Below are 23,263 nucleotides of genomic sequence, written 5' to 3'. Positions count from 1 at the left end.
GCTGTCCCCCAGGCAGGTGTCCCTCCCGCCCTCGTAGAAACCGGCACAGAACATGTTGTCGGTGATGTTGTAGCTGACGGAGCGCGAGGTGTAACTGGCCTGGCACTCATCCTGGGACACCACCGGCAGCTTCACGTACTGCAGGAGGTCAGAGGTCATCCCCAGGTCAGTGTCTGCCGCAGGGTCAGAGCTCAGGGTGGAGGGGTCACCAGGGGAGGAGGAGGTGTTCGGGTTGGAGATGCCCCAACCAGCAACAACACCCAGAGAGTTAGGGAGAGGCATTGGGGTGTCGTCCTGGATAATGCGGAGGTCAAAGGTCAAGAAAATGTTGACATGTTTGTTTCTCTACAATATTTATTGTCCTTATTTTCCAAATGTGTTCTTATGCTTAATAGATGCCCTCACTTTAAATAACATACCTTAACATAAAAAAGTGTCTGAGCATCTCCCCACTGTAGAACCAGAAATATCAACACTTTCTAAAACTGTCCCTATACTTCAAAAACGTCTTTTATAAAACTGTTGCCACTTTGACCCCGTCTGTTTTGACTGTTCCTTCTTTCCTCCCTTTCTTCCTTCCGTCTGTCCTTCCTCCCTCCTTCATTCTCTCTTAATTCCCTCCCCCCTACCTTCATCCCTTCCTTCTTTCCTCTGTCCTCCTTTCCTTCCTTCCTTCCTTCCTTCCTCCCTCCTTCCTTCTCTTCCTTCTTCCCTCCTTTCATTCCTTCCTTCCTTCCCTTCTTCCATCCATCCTTCCTCCCTTCCTTCTATCCTTCCTCCCTCCCTCCATCCCTCCCGTCCTTCCTTCCCTCTTTCCTTCATTTCTCCCTCCTTCCTACTTTCCTCCCTCCTACCTTCCTTCCTCCCTCCTTTTCTTCCTTCCTTCCTTCCCTCCTTCCTTCCATCCTTCCTCCCTTCCTTCTATCCTTCCTCCCTCCCTCCTTTCCTTCCCCAGTTCCTTCCTTCCCTCCTTCCTTCCACCCTTCCTCCCTTCCTCCTTTCTTCCACCCTTCCTCCCTCTCTCCTTTCCTTCCTCCTTTCCTTCCTTCCTTCTTCCTCCCTTCCTTCCTTGACTCGAGGACAACAGGAGGGTTAAATGTGATGAGCAGTATGCAGTATTCATTATGTACAGTAAAATAACACTAACTAATATGTCCTGTGGTATTTTCAGTAATATGTCACCTGTCTGTGTGGTGTTGGGAGACAGACGGGACGGATGATCTCATTCAGCTCCACCTTCTCTCTCAGCTTCACCAGGGCGATGTCGTTGTTGTAGTTGTCGGGCTGGAAGTCCGGATGGAGGACGATCTCCAGCACTGAGCGGTTTGTGGCCCGGCGTTTGTCCCGGGCGTCATGGAGACCGAGGAAGACCTGAGACACAAAGAGAGACGCCCGGGTGTCTTCAACAACGATCACATGGACTCCAAATAAACCTAAAGGACATTTCAGAGAGCCTGACACTTGCTATGAAACATCCTCTTTTCCTTCCTTCTTCCTTTCTTCCATCCTTCCTTCCTCCCTCTTTTCCTTCCTTCTTCCTTCCTTCCATCCTTCCTCCCTCCCCTTCCTTCTTCCTCCATCTTTTCCTTCCTCCCTTCCTTCCTTCCTTCCTTCCTTCCTCCCTCTATACAGACCTTAACGTGTTCGGGAGCCACGGGAACGACGCTGGTGTCCCTCCGCTGGGAGCGCAGCACGTGGGCCGCTGTGAGGACCCAGGACTCGGACAGAAGGGCCCCGGATCCGAACCAGCGGTCCTCAGGGACCCGGGACAAATCCTCCACGCTGAGCAGAACCTGCCAGGGGAACAAGCCGGGCTCGGCGCTGCGACCACCTACGATCCGCTTCATGTGAGGGGGGAGCGAGCGGACCGGCCGGCCGCAGGCTGGACGAGGAAACAGAACCCGAGTTATTATAGTTTAAAATGTTCATTAGTGTTTATTATTTTCATTTAATTTCTCAGTTTGTTTGTTTTTTTATTTCAGTTTAGTTTATTTAGTTGTCGTCCTCCCGGGTCAAATTGACACCATCTCTTTTGACTGTTCCTTACTTCCTTCCTTCCTTCTTTCTTTCCTTCCTTCCTTCTTTCTTTCCTTCCTTTCTTCTTTCTTTCCTCCTTTCCTTCCTTCCTTCTTTTCTTACTTCCTCCCTCTTTCTTTAATTTTTCCTTCGTTCTTCCCTTTCTTCCCTCTTTCTTTGCTCCCTCCTCCTTCCATACTTCTTTCCTCACTTCCCTCCCTCCTTTCCTTCCCTCCTTCATTCCATCCTTCCTTCCACCCTTCCTCCCTCCCACCTTTCCTTCCTTCTCTCCTTCCTTCCACCCTTCCTCCCTCCCTACTTTCCTTCCTTCTTCCTCCCTTCCTTCCTTGACTCGAGGACAACAGGAGGGTTAAATGTCCGCTATGCTGCCCCCTACTGGCAGGACACAGTGACAATCTGCAATTCAGTTTAGTTTTAGTTAGTTTTGCTTTGTTTACTGCAGTTTTTATTTAGTTTTTTATCATTTTTATTTTTAATTCAGTTAATTAAATCTTTTTTTAATAACTGTGGTGAGAACATGATACCTGGCAGACAGGTGGGCAGTGTGGCTCCTGCTTCTGAACTCATCCATTCTCCGCTCTGCTCACAGCTGTAAGAACCTACAACACACAACAACATTCAAACAGTTTCAACCCTAAAACTAAACTCTGACCTCTCACACAGACCTTTGAATATATAAACACTACCGGTCAAAAGTTTTAGAACATCCAATGAAGAGCTTGAAATGGTACAAAGGTAAGTGGTGAACTGCCAGAGGTTAAAAAGGTAAGGTTACCAAAACTGAAAATTATACAAAAAAAGTTAACCCTCCTGTTGTCCTCAAGGAAGGAAGGGAGGAAGGAAGGAAGGAAAGGAGGGAGGAAGGAAGGAAGGAAGGAAGGAAGAAAGGAAGGAAGGAAGGAAGGAAAGTAAGAAGGAGGGAGGGAGGGAGAAAGGAAAAGAGTGAGGAAGGAAGGAAGGAGGAAAGAAGGAAGGAAGGAAAGAAGGAAGGAGGGAGGGAGGAAGGAAGGAAGGAAGGAAGGAAGGAAGGAAGGAGGGAAGGAAGGAGGGAAGGAAGGAAGGAAGGAAAGGAGGGAAGGAAGGAAAGTAAGAAGGAGGGAGGGAGGGAGAAAGGAAAAGAGTGAGGAAGGAAAGAAGGAAGGGGAGGAAGTTAGGGGGAGGAAAGAAAGAAGGAAGGAGGGAGGGAGGAAGGAAGGAAGGAAGGAAAGAGGGAAGGAGGGAGGAAGGAGGGAAGGAGGGAAGGAGGGAGGAAGGAAGGAAGGAAGGAAGGAAGGGGGAAAGGAAAGAAGGAAGGGAGGGAGAAAGGAAAAGAGGAAAGGAGGAAGGAAGGGAAGGAGGGAGGGATGGAGGAAGGAAAAAAAGGAAGGGAGGAAAGAAAGAGAGAAGGAAGGAAGGAGGGAGGGATAGAGGAAGGAAAGAAGGAGGGAGGAAAGAGAGAGGAAGGAAAGAAAGACAGAAGGAAGTAAGGGAGGAAAGAAGGAACAGTCAAAGTTTGACCGGTAGTGTGTATAATATATATATAATCTATTACAATAATAATATCAATGATAATAATAATCTCACTGTTGCCGGGTTGCAGCTGGATCGTTTCCTCTTTGCAGACGTAACGGACAGTCGCACCAAACTTCGTGCTGTTGTCATGGCTACCGAACACCACGTCGGCCATTTCCACCTCCTTCGGACTCCCGCAATCCACCACTGTGACAGAGAGGAGACAGAGCACTCAGGGACCAATCAGCTTTCAGTATGAGCAGAGCGGAGGGTGATGATGAAGGTGAGATGGATCCTTCCTCACCTCGTTATGTTAACTGAAGAAAAATAATAATCATCAAAATCATTTCTTATTAAAACGATTCTGAAGAATAAATTATATCTGAATTTACTTTATTTATTATTAATATTATTATTATTACTTTTTTAACCTTTATTAAACTTTTTTTAGGTGATGCTTTATTGTATTTCCCTTATTATATTCTCCCTTCCTCTTTTCCTCCATCCCTCCCTCCTAACTCCTTTCCTTCCTTCCTTCCTCCTTTCCTTCCTTGCTTCCTCCCTCTTTCTATAATTTTTCCTTCGTTCTTCCCCTTCTTCCCTCTTTCTTTGCTCCCTCCTCCTTCCATACTTCTTTCCTCACTTCCTTCCTTCCTTCCCTCCCTCCTTACTCCTTTCCTTCCTTCCTTCCTTCCGTCCTTCCTTTCCTTACTTCCTTCCTTCCTTCCTCCCTCCCTTTCATCCTTCCATCTTTCCTTCCTTCCTTCCATCCTTCCATCTTTCCTTCCTTCCTTCCTTCCTTCCTTCCTCCTTTCCTTCTTTCCTTCCTTCCTTCCTCTTTCTTTAATTTTTCCTTCGTTCTTCCCCATCTTCCCTCTTTCTTTGTTCCCTCCTCCTTCCATACTTCTTTCCTCACTTCCTTCCTTCCTTCCTTCCTTCCTTCCTTCCTTCCACTTTGTAACTTTTTTGCTTTCTACATAAAATAAAAATAATATAATTTTCTTTTTAATACTTTCTGGCTTTGTAAATATGTTTTGCCGGAAGTTTCATGACATTGAACACTTTCAACTTTTTTTCCTCAGTTTTTTTCTTTCCAAAAGTTTAATCTCTAACAACAGCTGCAGCTAAATGAGTTATGAAATGATGAAATGTGATGATTTATGATTTATTTAAGTTATGATTTATGATTGGTGAGTATAAGGGTCAGTGACTTCTGTCCTCCATGATGTTTTGCTGCTTTAATGTTTTTGGGTCAGTGATGTTTATTAGTGTCCATGTGGTTTAGTTTAAATTTAAAGGGTTAAAATGTGAAAATAAACGTATGAATAACTTCACACATTCTTTTTTTGTGGACCCAGCATCAAATTTCTGCTTTTAATCTATTTTGAGAGAATATATTAGAGGATTATGGCAAAAATGTCTAAGTGGTGTAACCATAAAAACTTTGTACCAAATAATTCAACTTGCTTAAAAACAGTAAATTCTCAATAAAACACCATATCAACTAGTTTGGCATGATCTTACATTATAACTTTATATTAAATAAAGGTAATGGAATACAATTGTTCTAAATATTACATTTACTCTGGTTACCATGGAGATCAGGAACCTCACTGCTTTCTCTCTTTCTTTCTTCTAATATGTAATATTTATCATTATTTTGTGGTTACACCATTTGACATTTTCAGGAGCATTCAGTCTTACTTTTGGTAAAAAAAAATGGTACAAATGTCATTTCAAACTGATTTATGAATTCATCATCTTACCAACACTTATTAGTCACTGACTCATAGATGCTGATGACGTTACATGAAAATGAAAACGTAATATTGAAGTCGTACCTCGTCATGATCCGACCGTTCAGTCAGAAGCTCGGAGGCAGCAGATCAATCAATTAATTTATCTTTGATCACATATAATCATTTATCGATAATAGATTATTGTTTTTGATATGAATATGATTTACACATCAGCTTTATATTGTTTAACAGAGACACACGACTGCAGACTCTGGTTTTGATTTGTTTTATTAAAAAATAATTAAAACTATGTAAAAAAAGAAAGAAGAGTTATGTTTAAAGCAGCAGCGTCTCATCGCTCGGCAGTCAGTGTGTCACTAATCTAAACTGTGATTGGTTAAGATGCTGGACAGAGACCGCCGCCTCCTCCCCGAGTCTGTTTCTACGGAGACACAAAGACACAAAGAGAGAGAGAGAGAGAGAGAGAGAGAGAGAGAGAGAGAAAGAGAGAGAGAGAGAGAGAGAAAGAGCGGGAAAGTCCTGTAAATATGTAAATATGTAAATATGAGACTGTCGGAAGACGTGACATCTGCCATGTGCTGACTGGTTGATTCATAGATGTAATGTGATTGGCTGGTTTTAATTTAGTTTATTTATTTGCAGTAGGGATGCTCGATATTGACTTTTCTGCCGATATTCGATATTCCGATATTCCCCAACTCTTAATTTCCGATACCGATATCACCCGATACCGATATTTGCAGGCTTTTTACACCAAAACTATTAGGTAACAACATAACATATCTCCTACTGTTGAATTAACACACTATGCCTAATTTTATTGTGATGCTCCACTGGATGCAAACATAAATGCAACATGGCTTTCCACATGTAAACACTGTCTGTGCAACATAAGAGAACAACTTCAACTTAAGTTATGGAAAAAAGTGCCAACATGGCACTGCCATATTTATTATGCTGCTTTGCAGTCATTGCAAATTCCTCTCAGCTGTTGTGTCTCCAGCAGAGTAGGACCCAGATAGGACCCAGATAGGACCCACCGGACTCTGACGGTGACGTCACAGAGGCGACTCGCCAAAAACATAACAGAGAAAATGACAACGAGGAAGTAAACCTTCTGTTTGTGTGTTCGTGTACATGGCGGTGGACGCTATGAACTTGTTAGCCACGGTTAGCCACGGTTACAACCCACAAGTCTAGCGTGTTGTTGTTATACGTCATCAAGAGCGCGCCGGTAAATGTCCCATGCTGCGTTCATGCAGGCTCGGAAATGCTGAAGCCTACAGAACAAATATCGGTTATAAAAACCTGATATCGATACTCCCCGATATTACATTTTTAAGTGAATATCGGCCGATAATATCGGACATCCCTAATTTGCAGTAATATTAATTAAAAATGTGAAAATAATGAACTTCCAGAAAAAGTGAGTGACGTAAGCGAGTGCAGATCTTAAAGGTTAATCCGCTGTGTTAAACTGTGTTTAATTATTTACAATATTATTATTCATGTTGTCCTGATTTAATGCAGAGCTTCAGTTCAGTGTCAAACAGAGAAGAGACAGAGTTTGTTCTTACTTTGGCAGAGAGGAGGACTGCTGCTCCACTGTCCATCAGACTGACAGCTGATCTGATAATGATCCAGATATTGATCGTCCTGAAGCACAGACACAACAACAACAACACAATGAGCTGTAAGACATCACAAACATCCAGATCATCACCATAAACTGTATATAAGAAATGGACGTAACATCTGTGACGTCACCCATTGGTTTGTGGACTGCTGCTCGGAGGCCAATAGTATCGGATCTGAGCAGCGCCATCTTGAAAATTTGCGGTGCATGCTGGGAAAATAAAAACAGGGATTCTACTTATATGGGCATCAGGAGGAGCATGAGGCGCCCTCCTGAACCTGTGAACCAATCAACCTGTCAATCACCACGTAGCCACGCCCTAATGCATACCAACTAACCAAGTTAGCTGTTACGACTATAACCACAAAATTCCGGAGAAAACTGTCGGTGTGAAACAAGTTCACGGCTATTTCCTGCAGTCTATCTGTCCGCGCTCCTGAACCTGTGAACCAATCAACCTGTCAATCACCACGTAGCCACGCCCTAATGCATACCCTGCTTTATCGTCACATATAAAATCAGGGAGGCCAAAATGTCCCAAATGAACATCATACTGCATTGAAGAAGGCTTTAAACTAGCGATTGAGACCATAAACACATTTTGAAAACGTTTACTGAGGTTAGAAATCAAGTGAGAAGTTGGTGAATTCTCCATTGACTTGTATAGAGACGGAAGTCCTTTTGACACCAAAACGGTCGCCCCCTGGTGGCCTTTTGATAGAATGCAGTTTTAAGTCACTTCTGCGTTGGCCTCATTTCAGAGGACCAGAACTCCCCGCCTGGTTCACACAATACTAAATCTGAGGAGTGATGCACGTTAGAGCCACTAGAGTGCGACAGCACGGACTGTGATAATAAACTTTGTCTAACCTCTTACACACTGTCTCACCTTCAGCAGTCTGTAACCGGCCTCACAGGTGAACAGGATGTGGTCTTTGAAGGAGTATTCTGATTGGACGGGGGTCAGCAAGGCGTTGGGCGGATTCTCAGGTACCGGACACTGACTTCCTGTCAAGACAAAATAAAAGCATGCTTTATGTCTCTTTAAGTGTGTGTGTGTGTGTGTGTAGTTGTGAGTGTGTACATTAACCTATAGATGAGTATGTGTATAGTTGTGAGTGTGTACATTAACCTATAGATGAGTATGTGTGTAGTTGTGAGTGTGTACATTAACCTATAGATGTGTATGTGTGTGTGTGTGTAGTTGTGAGTGTGTACATTAACCTATAGATGAGTATGTGTATAGTTGTAAGTGTGTACATTAACCTATAGATGAGTATGTGTGTAGTTGTGAATGTGTACATTAACCTATAGATGTGTGCGTGTGTGTGTGTGTGTGTGTAGTTGTGAGTGTGTGTGTAGTTGTGAGTGTGTACATTAACCTATAGATGTGTGTGTGCGTGTGTGTGTGTGTGTGTGTGTGTGTGTGTGTGTGTGTGTGTGTGTAGTTGTGAGTGTGTACATTAACCTATAGATGTGTATGTGAGTCTCCAGCCGAGGTTTTCTCCTGAGTTGTCGCTGTGGAAAAAGATGTGGACGATGTTGCTGTCGGTGTCGATCAGTCCTGGAGATCGATCACCACAGAAAGGACCAAACTCACTGCTGCCTGCTTTGATCTAACACACACACACACACACACACACACACACACACACACACACACACACACACACACACACGTTATTGATTAGTATTGATTACAGATCATGTGTGTGTGTGTGTGTGTGTGTGTGTGTGTGTGTGTGTGCTGTCCTGACCTTAACGTAGTCGTACGGACAGCTGACATCGGGATGATCCTCCACGTCGAAGTTGGGGTCAAACTGAAGGCGGATCCTGAAGCCCGCCTCCACCTGGATCAAGTACAGACACTCGGAGCTCTTTGGATACGGAGACGGGAAGTCCACGCTGCTGAGAACACCGGAGCGTTGCCTGAACACACCGTCACTGCACTCCACTGAACACACACAGTAAAGTCACTTTAAGCCTCTCTGGAAGGGGAGAACAGGTCTAAATACACAGCTGCTGATGGTATTCTACCGTTCGGCCATTGAAAGCATACTGGTATACTGCATCACAGTCTGGCATGCTGGCTGTTCTGCAGAGGGTAATAAAAACTGCCCAAAAAATCATCGGCTGTTCTCTCCTCTCCCTTGATGACATCGCCAGTAGCCGCTATCTCAGCAGGGCCTCAGCCATCACCACAGACTGTACGCATCCTGGTCACCACCTGTTCCACCTTCTGCCCTCTGGGAGGCGCTACAGATCACTCAAAACCCGGACTACCAGATTCAATCACAGCTTTTTTCCTACAGCAATACGCACCCTGAACGGACTCAAATAACACAAGTAAAGCATTTCTCCTTCCGTGCAATACAATAACTGAAATTGATTCTTCTTCTCCACGTGCAATATTCTTGTTTTTATTGACTGATCTTATTTTATTTTTTATTTATTTTATTTATTTATTATGTATGTATGATCTGTGATTGAGTACTATTTGTGGCACCTAACAGAGCAGCACTTTTAATTTCGTTGTATTGTTCACAATATAATGACAATAAAGACACTTTGACTTCGACTTGAACAGGGTCGGTTGTCACATCACAAGCTGCTGTTCTTACTGAGTGTGATGTTGCTCTTTTCTCTGTGCGCAGTTTGTTTTGCTCTCCTGTAATCTCAGTTTAAACCTGCAGAGTTTATGACATCACAACATTTGAGCCAATCATGGTCTAGTAGACTTATTCAAATTATACAAGTGTGATGTGGAAACTTGAGATATGTTTTTACATGAAGGAGAAGATTTCACAAATTCAAAGTAGAGTTTTTATAAATCTTTAACTATGACCGGAGAGACTCTTTAAAAGGAGGCGAAATTAAGACTAGAGCTCCAACGATTAATCAACAAGTTGCCAACTGTTAAATGATCAGTAACTATGCAAGCTTATCATTATCGATTGAATGTTTTGAGACATTCTTTTTTTTAAAAAGAGTCAAAATTCTCTGATTCAGCTTCTTAAATGTGAATATTTTCTGTTATTTTAGTCTCTATGACAACATCTCTGTTTCATACAAACATAGAAAGATGATCTTATCTGGTGGGGAAGAAAGAAAAAAGCGGAATTTTACTTCACACTGAATCTGTTTTATATCCTCTGACAGTGTTTCATGTAGTGGACTGTTCATGTTTACATCCAGAGAAAAAACTCAAGAGGTCAAATGTGGAGGAATGCTGCTGCTTCACATCTGATCAATAGGTTCAATAACCTGTGTGTGTATGTGTGTATGTGTGTGTGTGTGTGTGTGTGTGTGTGTGTGTGTGTGTGTGTGTGTGTGTGCCTCCTCCTCCTCCACACAGAAACATGCCGAACATGTAAATATTTACTGCCAATCAGGAGCCACTATCAGTCAGACAGAGGTTGTAGTCCACACACACACACACACACACACACACACACACACACACACACACACACACACACACACACACACACACACACACACACACACACAGGAGAACTATAAGCTGCATTATCTGTGTGTGGTAGTTAAGAATTTTAAAATAATTTGATTTTCCAGAAACATAATTTGATTCCTTTTCAGCGTTATGCATTGTGTTCGACTTTCTTAACACATTATTTCATTGTTATTTCATTGTGTGTGTTCTTTGTCTGGGTTGATTATGCGTCGATCTATTGGTAATGCCTCAGGGCTTCAGTAGGGGGAATCGCGCTACTCTTCCTCATTCAATACAGACGAGTGAAGGCAAGAGCAGAGTGTGTGTTTATTCATCCCTCTTCCCTCACTATTTTCCCTGTTTAAGGTAATTACCGTACACAAAGCACTATAAATTTAGTGACACACGTTGTTAATAATTGTTATTTTGTCATGGTTGTTCATTGTGAGAGAAAGAGGTGAATTTTGTACTTTTATGTTGTCAAAGAGTTTCTGGCTAACTTCGTCACTGTGTAAGCTAGCTACTGTTACTGCCTCGCTTTAGCGCCTGACTGTTGTTCCGCCATTTTCTATATTTGAGTTTGTCACAGAGGTATTTTCTGTAAGATGCTTAAAAATGGTATTTTATTACTGTAACAAGTCAGTTTATGTGTTAGCTAAAATACATAAGTTAAAAAGGTAAATGTATTTCATGTAAGTTGCAGTCTATGCTGGTTAAAAATATAATTTACATTATTTAGAAAACCATAGAGGATAACTTAGTCATGGAAACTGTGGTCCTGAGACTGAGTGTATTCATACTGGGAAAATGTGTGAATTTGGTTGTACTGTATATAATTAAGATTCAATACAGACGAGTGAAGGCAAGAGCAGAGTGTGTGTTTATTCATCCCTCTTCCCTCACTATTTTCCCTGTTTAAGGGCACAACATGTGCTGGTGAATCCGATGATATTTGGTTGAATTTTAATTCCTTCCTCACATATTTTGTGCCACAAACACAAAAACACATTTGGGTCAATGATGTTTTTATGTGGTTTTAAAGGGTTAAAATGTGAACATAAACGTATGAATAACTTCTGCTTTTAATCCATTTTGAGAGAATATATTAGAGGATTATGGCAAAAATGTCTAAGTGGTGTAACCATAAAAACTTTGTACCAAATAATTCAACTTGCTTAAAAACAGTAAATAGTCAATAAAACACCATATCAACTAGTTTGGCATGATCTTACATTATAACTTTATATTAAATAAAGGTAATGGAATACAATTGTTCTAAATATTACATTTACTCTGGTTACCATGGAGATCAGGAAACATTTTCAATAGTTCTTGAAGTTGTTGGAAGCAGAAAGAAAGGAACTAAAGGACTTTGACGGTACAAACTGTGATAGCTAGATGACTGGATCAGCGCATCTTAAACAGCAGGTCAGGTGGGGTCGTCGTGGTATTCAGTGGTTAATAACCACGAAAAGAGATTAAAAGAAGGACAATGAGTGAGCCTGTGCAGGGTCATGAGTGTCAAAGGTTCATTGATGCATGCTGTAACCTGGAGAAGAAGATGGCAGCAGGATGCGTTACTGGAAGCCGTTGGAGGCAGTGTGACATATTCTCTACGTGTTTTGAGAAACCTTTGAACACCATTGTTAGCAGACCAAGCGGTGGCAGCAGCGTCCTACAGGTTAGAGAGGCAAGCTTGTGACTGGGACTCTATACAAGTCAATGGAGAATTCACCAACTTCTCACTTGATTTCTAACCTCAGTAAACGTTTTCAAAATGTGTTTATGGTCTCAATCGCTAGTTTAAAGCCTTCTTCAATGCAGTATGATGTTCATTTGGGACATTTTGGCCTCCCTGATTTTATATGTGACGATAAAGCAGGGTATGCATTAGGGCGTGGCTACGTCGTGATAGACAGGTTGATGGTTCACAGGTTCATGAGCGCGGACAGATAGACTGCAGGAAATAGCCGTGAACTTGTTTCACACCGACAGTTTTCTCCGGAGTTTTTGTGGTTATAGTCGTAACAGCTAACTTGGTTAGCATCACCAGGTTGCCGGTGTAGACTGTGGTAGATCCAGCCCTCGCAACCTCCCCCGCTCAGTCCTCTTGCTCCTCCTGATGCCCATATAAGTAGAATCCCTGTTTTTATTTTTCCCAGCATGCACCTGTAATTTTCAAGATGGCGCTGCTCAGATCCGAAACTATTGGCCTCCGAGCAGCAGTCCACAAACCAATGGGTGACGTCACGGATGTTACGTCCATTTCTTATATACAGTCTATGGGTCGTACTGGGCAGCTTCCAGGTGTGAATTAAAACTGTTACACACAATGAAACTTCCCTGAGTTCAAAGTGTCGCCTCAGCCTCCAAATTCCCCGCATCTCAATCTGATCGAGCATCTGTAGAAACACAAATCGGATCCACGGAGGCCCCACCTCACCACTCACAGGACTTAAAGGATCTGCTGTGGACGTCTTGGTGCCACATACCAGAGGACTCTTATAAAGGTCTTTTGAGTCTACGCATCGATGGGTCAGAGCTGGTGGCACGATGGGGGCGTACACAGTATTAGGCTGATCGGTGTGTTATGTTGTAGTATGTTAAAGTGGATGTAAGTTGACCCTGTGCGTTTCTTTTGATTTCACTTAAACTCTCAGACTGTGTGTTGGAGCTTTTCGGATGTAATGAGCTTAAACGTCTCTGTGTTGAACTGTGTTTCAGGGGAGATTTGAATTCCAGCAGCTTGATCCTGATTACAGTCTGCTGTCAACAAGTCACAGTTTCCAACCATAACGAAACGCCTTTGTAACATGTTTCACTGCAGTGGTTTTATACAAACATCACATTCACCTCAATCCAAAGGAGCTTTAAAGGAATAGGAAACAGACTTTTAGGCTGCTAAAGCAAGAAAGATAAATAAACAAACGTAAAATAAACAAAGTTCTTTTTTTTATGAATGTATTTAAAGATATTTGTTCTGTGTGTATTTATATCTGGGTCAATCATAAAAACTTTGTACCAAATAATTCAACTTTTTGCTGCTTTAATGTTTTTGGGTCAGTGATGTTTATTAGTGTCCATGTGGTTTAGTTTAAATTTAAAGGGTTAAAATGTGAAAATAAACGTATGAATAACTTGCACACATTCTTTTTTTGTGGACCCAGCATCAAATTTCTGCTTTTAATCTATTTTGAGAGAATATATTAGAGGATTATGGCAAAAATGTCTAAGTGGTGTAACCATAAAAACTTGCTTAAAAACAGTAAATAGTCAATAAAACACCATATCAACTAGTTTGGCATGATCTTACATTATAACTTTATATTAAATAAAGGTAATGGAATACAATTGTTCTAAATATTACATTTACTCTGGTTACCATGGAGATCAGGAACCTGCTGCTTTACTTCTTTCTTTCTTTCTTTCTTTCTTTTTCTCTTTCTTTCTTTCTTTCTCTCTTTATCTTATTTCTTTCTTTCTTTCTCTTTTCCTCTTTTATCTTTCTTTCTTTCTTTCCTTCTCCTCTTCCTCCTTTATTTCTTTCTTTCTATCTTTCTCCTACTTGTTCTTTCCCTTTACTCGTACTCCTTTCTTTCTCCTCTTCCTTGTTTATCTCTCTTTCTCTCCTCCTCCAACTTTGTGTTCTTTCTCTTTCTTTCTCCTACTTGTTCTTTCTTTCTCTTTCTTGCTTTCTCCTCTTCCTCCTTTCTTTCTTTCTCTTCCTCCTTTATCTTTCTTACTTTTTCTTTCTTCTCTTACTCCTTTCTTTCTTTCTCTTCCTCCTTTATCTTTCTTACTTTTTCTTTCTTCTCTTACTCCTTTCTTTCTCTTCTTCCTCATTTATCTTTCTTTCTTTCTTTCTTTCTCTTCTTCCTTCTTTATCTTCCTCCTCTTTCTTTCCTTCTCCTCTAACTTATTGTTCTTTCTTTAGTATAAGTCCACTTAAATACACTGTAGGTGATAAAATATGTAATATGTATCATTCTTTTGTGGTTACACCATTTGACATTTCCATGAGCATTCAGTCTTACTTTTGGTAAAAAAATGGTGCAAATGTCATTTCAAATGATATAAAACCAACAAAAATACTAAATGTACATTTTAACAAACCTGATGCTGCTTTTAAAACTAGTTTAACTGATTTATGAATTCATCATCTTACCAACACTTATTAGTCACTGACCCTTATATGGAGATCAGCAGAGTGTGAATGGTCTGATCTTCCTGCTGTGTTCCAGCATATTGTTATCAGCCATGATCTGAAAGTCTTTCTGGGTGGTTGTAATCTGATGTCTCTGGTGTCTTGGTGCAGTTGGCAGGTGGTTGAAAAGTGCAGCTGGGTTTGCACCTCCTGCTGTGTGCAGCGGGAGGGGGTTTGGGGAGCTGGGGGGGGGGGGGGCTCTGTCTTCAGTCTGTACATACTCAAGGATTTCCTTTGAATCGGTCCAGTGGTCAAATAATCTGCTGCTGAGTGTTCTCTGTTCCAGTGTGCTCTTTCTTTTTGTTTGGTTCAGTCTAATGTTGTTTCTGTGTGTGTGTGTGTGTGTGTGTGTGTGTGTGTGTGTGTGTGTGTGTGTGTGTGTGTGTGTGTGTGTGTGTGTGTGTGTGTGTGTGTGTTGGGGGGGGGGGGCATCTGTAGGTGAGGTCACTTTCTTTTAGGCGATTATAACATTTTAATGCTACGCTGGAAATTTCTGTGAGGATAGACTCACAAACAAGCGAATGTCTTTCTGGATCTTTAATACACCTGCTAGTAGGCAATCAGTCACACTTCAGTTGGGCGTCTACAACTGAGAGCCAGTTCTCTCAGTTAGCTCTTCTTATATAGTCGTAGAGTATCACACATCAGTCACGCGCCAGGACAATGAACAGATCAATCACTCTACTCCAAACACAGAATAAATCATCCTAGAGACAGAAAGTGTCACCGGTTCATCTAAAAATCACATGAGAGATACATCTAGTTACACCACTGACCTTTGACCTAATTCCAACTACAGTTTAAGGTGTTTGCATTAAGCCGCTACAAATGCTCTCTTTTTAATTTTTATAATTAGTGGGTATCGTCCTTATTCTGCTCTGTATGCATTATTTAGAGTTTTCCATCGGACGTGGATAATTTGGAGATTTGCAGAATCTTAGTTGGTGAGGAGACCCCTGACTTCGCAGTCATGAAGGGAAATAGGCCCAATATTTTAAGCCAGGTTTAAATTGCCCAGCTTTGATGATAAATACCCTTCTCGCCTCTCAGGTCAAGTTACCTGTGCGGCTGATGTTAAGGTGAGGTAGGTGTTTGTATGTTTTAGAACAACGGTTTCTAGAAAGAATTCATATTTGGTTTTAAAGGTTGTGTCTTATCATAACGTTTGACTTGGTTTGATTCCCTGTGCTGTTGAAGCTCATCTTTGGATGGAGAAAAGAGCAGCAGATCATCTGCAAACAGTTTGATCTGACTTCAGTGTGTGCTGGCTGATGAGGCTCTGCAGAGGAAGAGGGTCAGACTGACTCAAGCTGCATCCCTGACTGAGCCCCCAGCTTTAGGGAAAGAAGGCTTTGTGTTTTTTTCCAATCCTGACAGAGATGTCAAAGGTTTGTCCCCTCAACACCACCTCCAACAGTTTGTGCAGACCCTCGTGCCAAATTGGATCAAACAAAAAATGATAACCAACAGAGTAGGAGAATCTTTTTTTTTGTTTGGTCGTCACTCAGGGTGCTGAGGGTGAAGATGTGATCTGTTCTGTTTTTACCACACTTTGGTTCTACACAAATATTTTCCTTAAGGGGCCTTTCCTGTAGCGCCACCATCAGGACAAACTTTTTTAGCTCCACTATTTATAAGAATAAATAAATGATTAAAACATTGAGGCTGTAATGAAATCTGCAGCCTGTAGGAGGCACTAGCAGCACTTTGGTCTATTTTTGATTTTCTGGCTTAAAAACACTAAAAGGACCAGTGTGTAGGATTTAGTGGCATCTAGTGGTGTGGTTGCAGTTTGCAACAAACCGAATGATGAAAACACAACTATTCTTATTTTCAGGTGATTAAACACTAATTAAAACATACTTATGAGTATTATATTTCATTTCTGCCGAGTATGTTCCACTAGATGCCACTCAACTCTACAGACTGCACCTTTAAAGCATCTTATCACATTCACAACATTTAAGGCATCTCAGCTCAGACTCACCTCTGCAGGTGCGGTTGTCAGAGTGCAGCAGGTAACCATAGCGACAGGAGCAGTAGTATCCTCCAATGTAGTTGTGACAGAAATGATCACAGATCAGATCCTCGTCACTTTGGTCTCTGCACTCGTCTACGTCTGAAACAGAGACAGAGACAAGTCAGACGTAAAGAAGTAAGGAAAGGAGAGAGATGATGAGGTTCGGATCTGTCAATCAATTAGTTGATCAACACAAAACTAATCGGCAACAATTTAAATCGTGATTTTGGTCGTTATGACACAAAACTACCAAATATTCTCTGGTTCCAGCTGACTGCTAGAGTGCAGGTAAGTGGAGGTTGCCATGGTGATACCAGGTTGTTGCTATGCGATTCACAATAAGCACATGATCAGAGTGCGAGGAAGTTTTGAGTACAGTGTGATAACAAGCCTCGACTCACAGTATCAGCAGCATCACACATACAGACAGGCGTAGTCGCTATGGTAATGGTTGGTAGGTGATTGTTGCTATGGTGTTACTAGGCAGCTGTTGCTATGTAACTGCTGCAGGTGTTCAGCATGGTGTTGGTAGGTCATGGTTGCTATGGTGTTACTAGGCAGCTGTTGCTATGTGACTGCTGCAGATGTTCAGCATGGTGTTGGTAGGTGATGGTTGCTATGGTGTTACTAGGCAGCTGTTGCTATGTGGTTGCTGCAGGTGTTCAGCATGGTCTTGGTAGGTCATGGTTGCTATGGTGTTACTAGGCAGCTGTTGCTATGTGACTGCTGTAGGTGTTCAGCATGGTGTTGGTAGGTCATGGTTGCTATGGTGTTTCTAGGCAGTTGTTGCTATGTGACTGCTGTAGGTGTTCAGCATGGTGTTGGTAGGTGATGGTTGCTATGGTGTTACTAGGCAGCTGTTGCTATGTGACTGCTGTAGGTGTTCAGCATGGTGTTGGTAGGTCATGGTTGCTATGGTGTTTCTAGGCAGTTGTTGCTATGTGACTGCTGTAGGTGTTCAGCATGGTGTTGGTAGGTGATGGTTGCTATGGTGTTACTAGGCAGCTGTTGCTATGTGACTGCTGTAGGTGTTCAGCATGGTGTTGGTAGGTCATGGTTGCTATGGTGTTACTAGGCAGCTGTTGCTATGTGACTGCTGCAGGTGTTCAGCATAGTGTTGGTAGGTGATGGTTGCTATGGTGTTACTAGGCAGCTGTTGCTATATGCACTGCTGCAGGTGTTCAGCATGGTGTTGGTAGGTGGTTTCTAGGCTGTTTGTGCTTTGTGGTTGCTAGGTGGTTGCTAGTTGGTTGCAAGGATGATGTGCATATTTGTGTTTTTAACCCTGTGTGTGCTGCGTTTTTATTTCTAAAACATATTTCTGTCAGTTTAAGATGGACAATAAAGTTTAAATTCTGTTGAGTCCGACTGTTTGGTGTCAAAGTGACACTAAGGTGTTGTCATGTGGTTGCTAGGTTACAGAGCCCCCTGATCTCCTGTAAAGCCGTTATAATAACCTTTATGTACGTGAACAACCAGCATATGTGATTGTTATATATTTCATATGTAAAATGTAAAGTTTGACGTACTGGATGTTTGTGTGTATTTATAGTTTAACGCTTCTCACCCACAGCGCTGTAGTGAGCCATGAATCCGGAGTATCGCTCCTCGTTGGAGAAGTCTGAGGAGAAGAAGATGCTCAGGGAGTTCCTGGGGGAGGTGATGACCTGCTGAGCCGGCACCGCCTCCGTGTCCGTGTCCTCCCGTCCACAGAACAACGCCAGCACCTCCCCCTCCGCCTCCACCTGGACGAAGGTTTAATATACACAACACAACATCAGGAATCACTTCAACAGACAGGGAAGAGTCAAATCTCTGCAGCTGGGACTGAACATTAGAGAAGAGAAAAATCTTTAACTTCCCAAAATCTAAAGGACATGAAAAATTAAGTTGAATTAATTTTAATTCATTCATAATGACTAAATAATAATTAAATAGTCTTTTAGGCTTTTAACAGAGCACCATACAATATCTCTTTAGGTCTGGGTGACTTCCAACAGCAAAATGAGCAACTTTTATTGAAGGAAGAAGGTTAAGTAAACATTAAATAAGGAACATTTTAAAAATACTTATATAAAACAACCCAATTATCAAAGGCTGAAGAGCTGCAACAGCTTAAAAGTTGATGACTGCTCAAAGCTCTCCTCCCTGATAATGAAGCTTCACATTCAGCAAAGTGTTTTAACATTCACTGCAGGCTCTTATCTGACATTCACCAGCAGTTTACACTGAGTGTCAATGAACAGCCGGTCACACACACATACACACACACACACACACACACACACACACACATACACATACACATACACACACACACACACACACACACACACACACACACACACACACAGTTGAATCGGTCGGTCACACTAAAACAAAGACAGACAAAGTGAGTGTTTGTGGGTTCATTCAGTTAGCAGCAGGTTAACAGGCTTATAGTGTGTGTGTGTGTGTGTGTGTGTGTGTGTGTGTGTGTGTGTGTGTGTGTGTGTGTGTGTGTGTGTGTGTGTGTGTGTGTGTGTGTGTGTGTGTGAGAACAGACCATATCATCTCATTAGTACCCATCGCCTCTCAGCAGCTTCTTTAACAAAAAAACATTAAAACAGCAGAAAACTGGTGATTCTCTTCACTCAGTCATTTCATCATACGTCTTATTTTATTTTATTTTATTTTATTTTACTCCTTAAAATATATTCATCTGTTCTTTATTGGACAGCAACTCAATATCAAAAAGATAAAAGAGTCACAATCATTATAGAGACTGTAACCGCCTCATGTCATTTGTTTAAACAGAAATAAATAAGTGGAATAAAGACAGTGCTTTTTGGTTGCTAGGGTGGTTGCTATGGTTCCTTGGCGAAGCTCCTGTGATGATATATGTCTGTTTTTCACTCCACTGCTGTGTGATGGACAATTAAGTTTTACTGACTCTGACGGGTGTTGCTATGTGGTTGCTAGGTGATGGTTGGGTAGTCTGTAACTAAATGGTTTCCAGGTGGTTGCTATGGACACGTCTGACTCTTTAAAGCGTCTGAGAGCCGCCCTGTTGACGTGCTGCCTTCAGGGTCCCCAGCAAACTGTGGGAACTTCCGGTCGGGTCACTTGATTCAGACTTTTAGCCGCACACAGAGCAGAGAGCAGTGCATTATGGGAAGGCAGTCAGCTGGCCTCTTTTGTGTTGCAGCTGCCGGTTGCCACGGTGCCCAGTGACACCATTTGAATATGAATGTGTGTGTGTGTGTGTAGCAGTGTGTTGAGTCTTTCAGCTGAAGCAGAGTCACTTCAGTGGCATTAAAGTGTTTTATTGACATATATTTGCTTTCATGTTTGCTTTTTATCAGTTTCTAACAGTGGTGTGCACAAGGGGGGGGCAGGGGGGGGCGGTTGTCCCCCCTCATGGGCCAATTGTTGAAAAACATGCGCTAAAGTGCTTCAGTGGCGAGAACGCGCTGTATGTGCCCTTTTTTTTTCTTTTCGCCCCTGCCCTTCAAAAAGTCTGTGCTGGTTATTAATGTTAGACTTCAGTCAGACGCCAAGAACTGTAACATATAAAACGGAAATCATGAAAATAAAATGAAACTGAGTTTAGATGGATTCACAGTTTGGTTGAGAAACTGTTGCCAGCAAACCTCACGTTTCTCCACGTTCAGTGAAGCTTCACACAACATTCACGTTAACACAACGTTAACACAACCATGTAAACAAGGTGTTGTCACTGCAGTGTTCACTAACAGGAAGGATGACATCATCACATGGTTGAAAATGTAACGTGTTGCTTTAAAAGTAAAACAGCGTAGTAAGAGCTGCTTTCAGAGTTCACGTTAAATATGATAAGGTGAGTTTTCAGATTACAACCAGATGAAAACAGCAAGGAAGGAAGAAAGGAAAGAAGGAAAGAAGGAAGGGAGGAAGAAGGAAGGGAGGAAGGAAGAAGGATGGAAGGAGGGAGGGAAGGAAGGAAGGGAGGAAAGGAAAGAAGGAAGGAAAGGAAGGAAGGGAGGAGGGAGGGAGAAAGGAAAAGAGGAAAGGAGGAAGGACGGAAAGAAGGACAGAGGAAAGAAGGAAAGGAGGAAGGTAGGGGGAGGAAAGAAAGAGAGAAGGAGGGAGGAAGGAAGGAGGGAAGGAAGGAAAGAAGGAGGAAAAGAAGGAAAGAAGGAGGGAGGGAGGAAGGAAAGAAGAAGGCAGGGACGGAGGAAGGAAGGAAGGAAAGAAGTAGGGAGGGAGGAAGGAAAGAAGGAAGGAAGGAAAGAAGGAGGAAGGGAGGAAGGAAGGAAGGAAGGAAGTAAGGAAGGAACAGTCAAAACAGACGGGGTCAATTTGGCCCGGGAGGACGAAATGAAGGTTAAGGTTGAACTGAAAAAGAAACAATGATGATGATGATGATGATGACATAAGAGTACCCATGATGCAATGCCTCTTACCTTGACGTAGTCATATTCACACAGGTACGACGGCTCCAGGTCAAAGTGGCTGAAGTACAGTTTGATCTGGAAGCCGTCGGGAACGCTGACGTTCCAGCGCAGCTCCGTCTCCCGGGGATACGGCTCCGGGAAGTTCGGCGACTGCAGGCTGCCGTACATTTCTGACGCAGAGAACAGCTGACCGTCGACCACGAAGCCGAAAACCAGCGAGAGAAAGAAGAACCTGCGGGATGAGAACATGGAGATTAGGTTTGATGCAGGCGGAGCGTTCTGGTCCTCTGAAATGAGTCCAACGAGGAAGTAACTTAAAACTGCATTCTATCAAAAGGCCACCAGGGGGCGACCGTTTAGGTGTCAAAAGGACTTCCGTCTCTATACAAGTCAATGGAGAATTCACCAACTTCTCACTTGATTTCTAACCTCAGTAAACGTTTTCAAATTGACCCCGTCTGTTTTGACTGTTCCTTCTTTCCTCCGTTCCTTCTTTCCTTCCTCCATCCCCCTTTCTTTGTTCCTTCTATCCTTCCTTCCTCCCTCCCTCCTTCTTTCCTCCCTCCCTCCTTCTTTCCTTCCTTCTCTCCTTCCTTTCTTCCTTCCTTCCTCCCTCCCTCCTTCTTTCCTCCCTCCCTCCTTCTCTCTTTCTTTCCTCCCCCCTAGCTTCCTTCCTTCCTCCATTCCTCTTTTCCTTTCTCCCTCCCTCCTTTGCTCCTTCTCTTTCCTTCTTTCCTTCCTTCCTTCCTTCCTTCCTTCCTTCCTTCATTCATTCCTCTGTCCTTTCCTTCCTTCTTCCTCCCTTCTTTCCTTCCTTCTTCCTCCCTATTTTCCTTCCTTCTTCCTCCCTTCCTTCCTTCCTCCCTCCTTTCCTTCCTTTTTCCTCCCTTCCTTCCTTCATCCCTCTTTTCCTTCCTTCTTCCTCCCTTCCTTCCTTCCTCCCTCAATCGCTAGTTTAAAGCCTTCTTCAATGCAGTATGATGTTCATTTGGGACATTTTGGCCTCCCTGATTTTATATGTGACGATAAAGCAGGGTATGCATTAGGGCGTCGCTACGTGGTGATTGACAGGTTGATTGGTTCACAGGTTCAGGAGGGCGCCTCATGCTCCTCCTGATGCCCATATAAGTAGAATCCCTGTTTTTATTTTTCCCAGCATGCACCTGAAATTTTCAAACTGGCGCTGCTCAGATCCGAAACTATTGGCCTCCGAGCAGCAGTCCACCAACCAATGGGTGACATCATGGATGTTACGTCCTTTATAGACAGTCTATGGTTTGATGTCTGCAGGGAAGCTACCTCATCATTAGTCCTGCTGACTCAGCACAGGAAACTCATTTCAGAGGCAGAGTGGAAATTATCTGCTTGAGTTTGATCCTTAAATGATATATTCAATAAATCATAGTTTACATTACTGATCCGGACCAAACAGAACCTTTAAATTATGAGGGAGTTCTCAAATGTCTCAATTACACGAGTCAGTAATAAATAAATCAGTTAAACTAGTTTTAAAAGCAGCTTCAGGTTTGTTAAAATGTACATTTAGTATTTAATCCTCTAAAATAATTAATACGTTTATTTTCACATTTTAACTCCTTTAACCTTTGTGACCCCGTCTGTTTTGACTGTTCCTTCCTTCCTCCCTCCCTCCTTCTTTCCTTCTTTTCCTCCTTCTTTCCTTCCCTACTTCTCTCTTTCTTTCCTCCCCCTACCTTCCTCCTTTCCTTCGTTCCTTCTTTCCTTCTTTCCTCCCTCCTTCATTCCTTCCTTCCTTCCTCCCTCCTTCATTCCTTCCCTCCTCCTTTCCTTCTTTCCTCTGTCCTTCTTTCCTTCCTTCTTCCCTTCCTCTTTTCCTTTCTCCCTCCCTCCCTTCCTCCCTCCCTTCCTTCCTTCTTCCCTCTCTCCTCCCTTCCTCCCTTCCCTCCCTTCCTTCCTTCCTTTCTTCCTTCCTTCCTTCCTTCCTTCCTTCCTTCCTTCCTCTCTTCCTCCCTTCCTTCTCCCTCCTTTCCTCCCTTCCTTCCTTCCTCCCTCCCTTCCTTCCTTCTTCCCTTCCTCCCTGCCTTCCTTCCTCCCTTCCTTCCTTCCTCCCTCCCTTCCTTCCTTCCTCCCTTCCTTCCTTCCTCACTTCCTCCTTTCCTCCCTCCCTTCCTGTGAAAATATTCACATTTAAAAATATGAATCAGATCATTTTGACTCAAAATGATTAATGATTATCAGAAGAGTGGATGATTGATTTAATAATCGGC

At 42.6% G+C, this 23,263-nt stretch overlaps 1 protein-coding gene across 1 annotated transcript in view; it reads right to left on the bottom strand.

Annotated features, from left to right (window-relative positions):
* Positions 1-23,263, bottom strand: part of LOC133979976 (mannan-binding lectin serine protease 1-like) — a 27,544-nt gene that overhangs the window by 3,772 nt on the left and 509 nt on the right. Inside the window, 12 exon segments of the mRNA XM_062418530.1 lie at positions 1-294; positions 1,183-1,371; positions 1,635-1,882; positions 2,562-2,636; positions 3,601-3,735; positions 6,866-6,944; positions 7,814-7,932; positions 8,393-8,540; positions 8,682-8,878; positions 16,570-16,701; positions 18,170-18,347; positions 21,027-21,249. Of these exon segments, the coding sequence (XP_062274514.1) occupies positions 1-294; positions 1,183-1,371; positions 1,635-1,882; positions 2,562-2,636; positions 3,601-3,735; positions 6,866-6,944; positions 7,814-7,932; positions 8,393-8,540; positions 8,682-8,878; positions 16,570-16,701; positions 18,170-18,347; positions 21,027-21,249 (2,017 nt within the window).

Source organism: Scomber scombrus, chromosome 5, assembly GCF_963691925.1.
Source record: "Scomber scombrus chromosome 5, fScoSco1.1, whole genome shotgun sequence".
Lineage (NCBI taxonomy): Eukaryota > Metazoa > Chordata > Actinopteri > Scombriformes > Scombridae > Scomber > Scomber scombrus.
The sequence above is the reverse complement of the archived record's forward strand: the minus strand, read 5'-3'. Positions and strand labels throughout refer to the sequence as shown.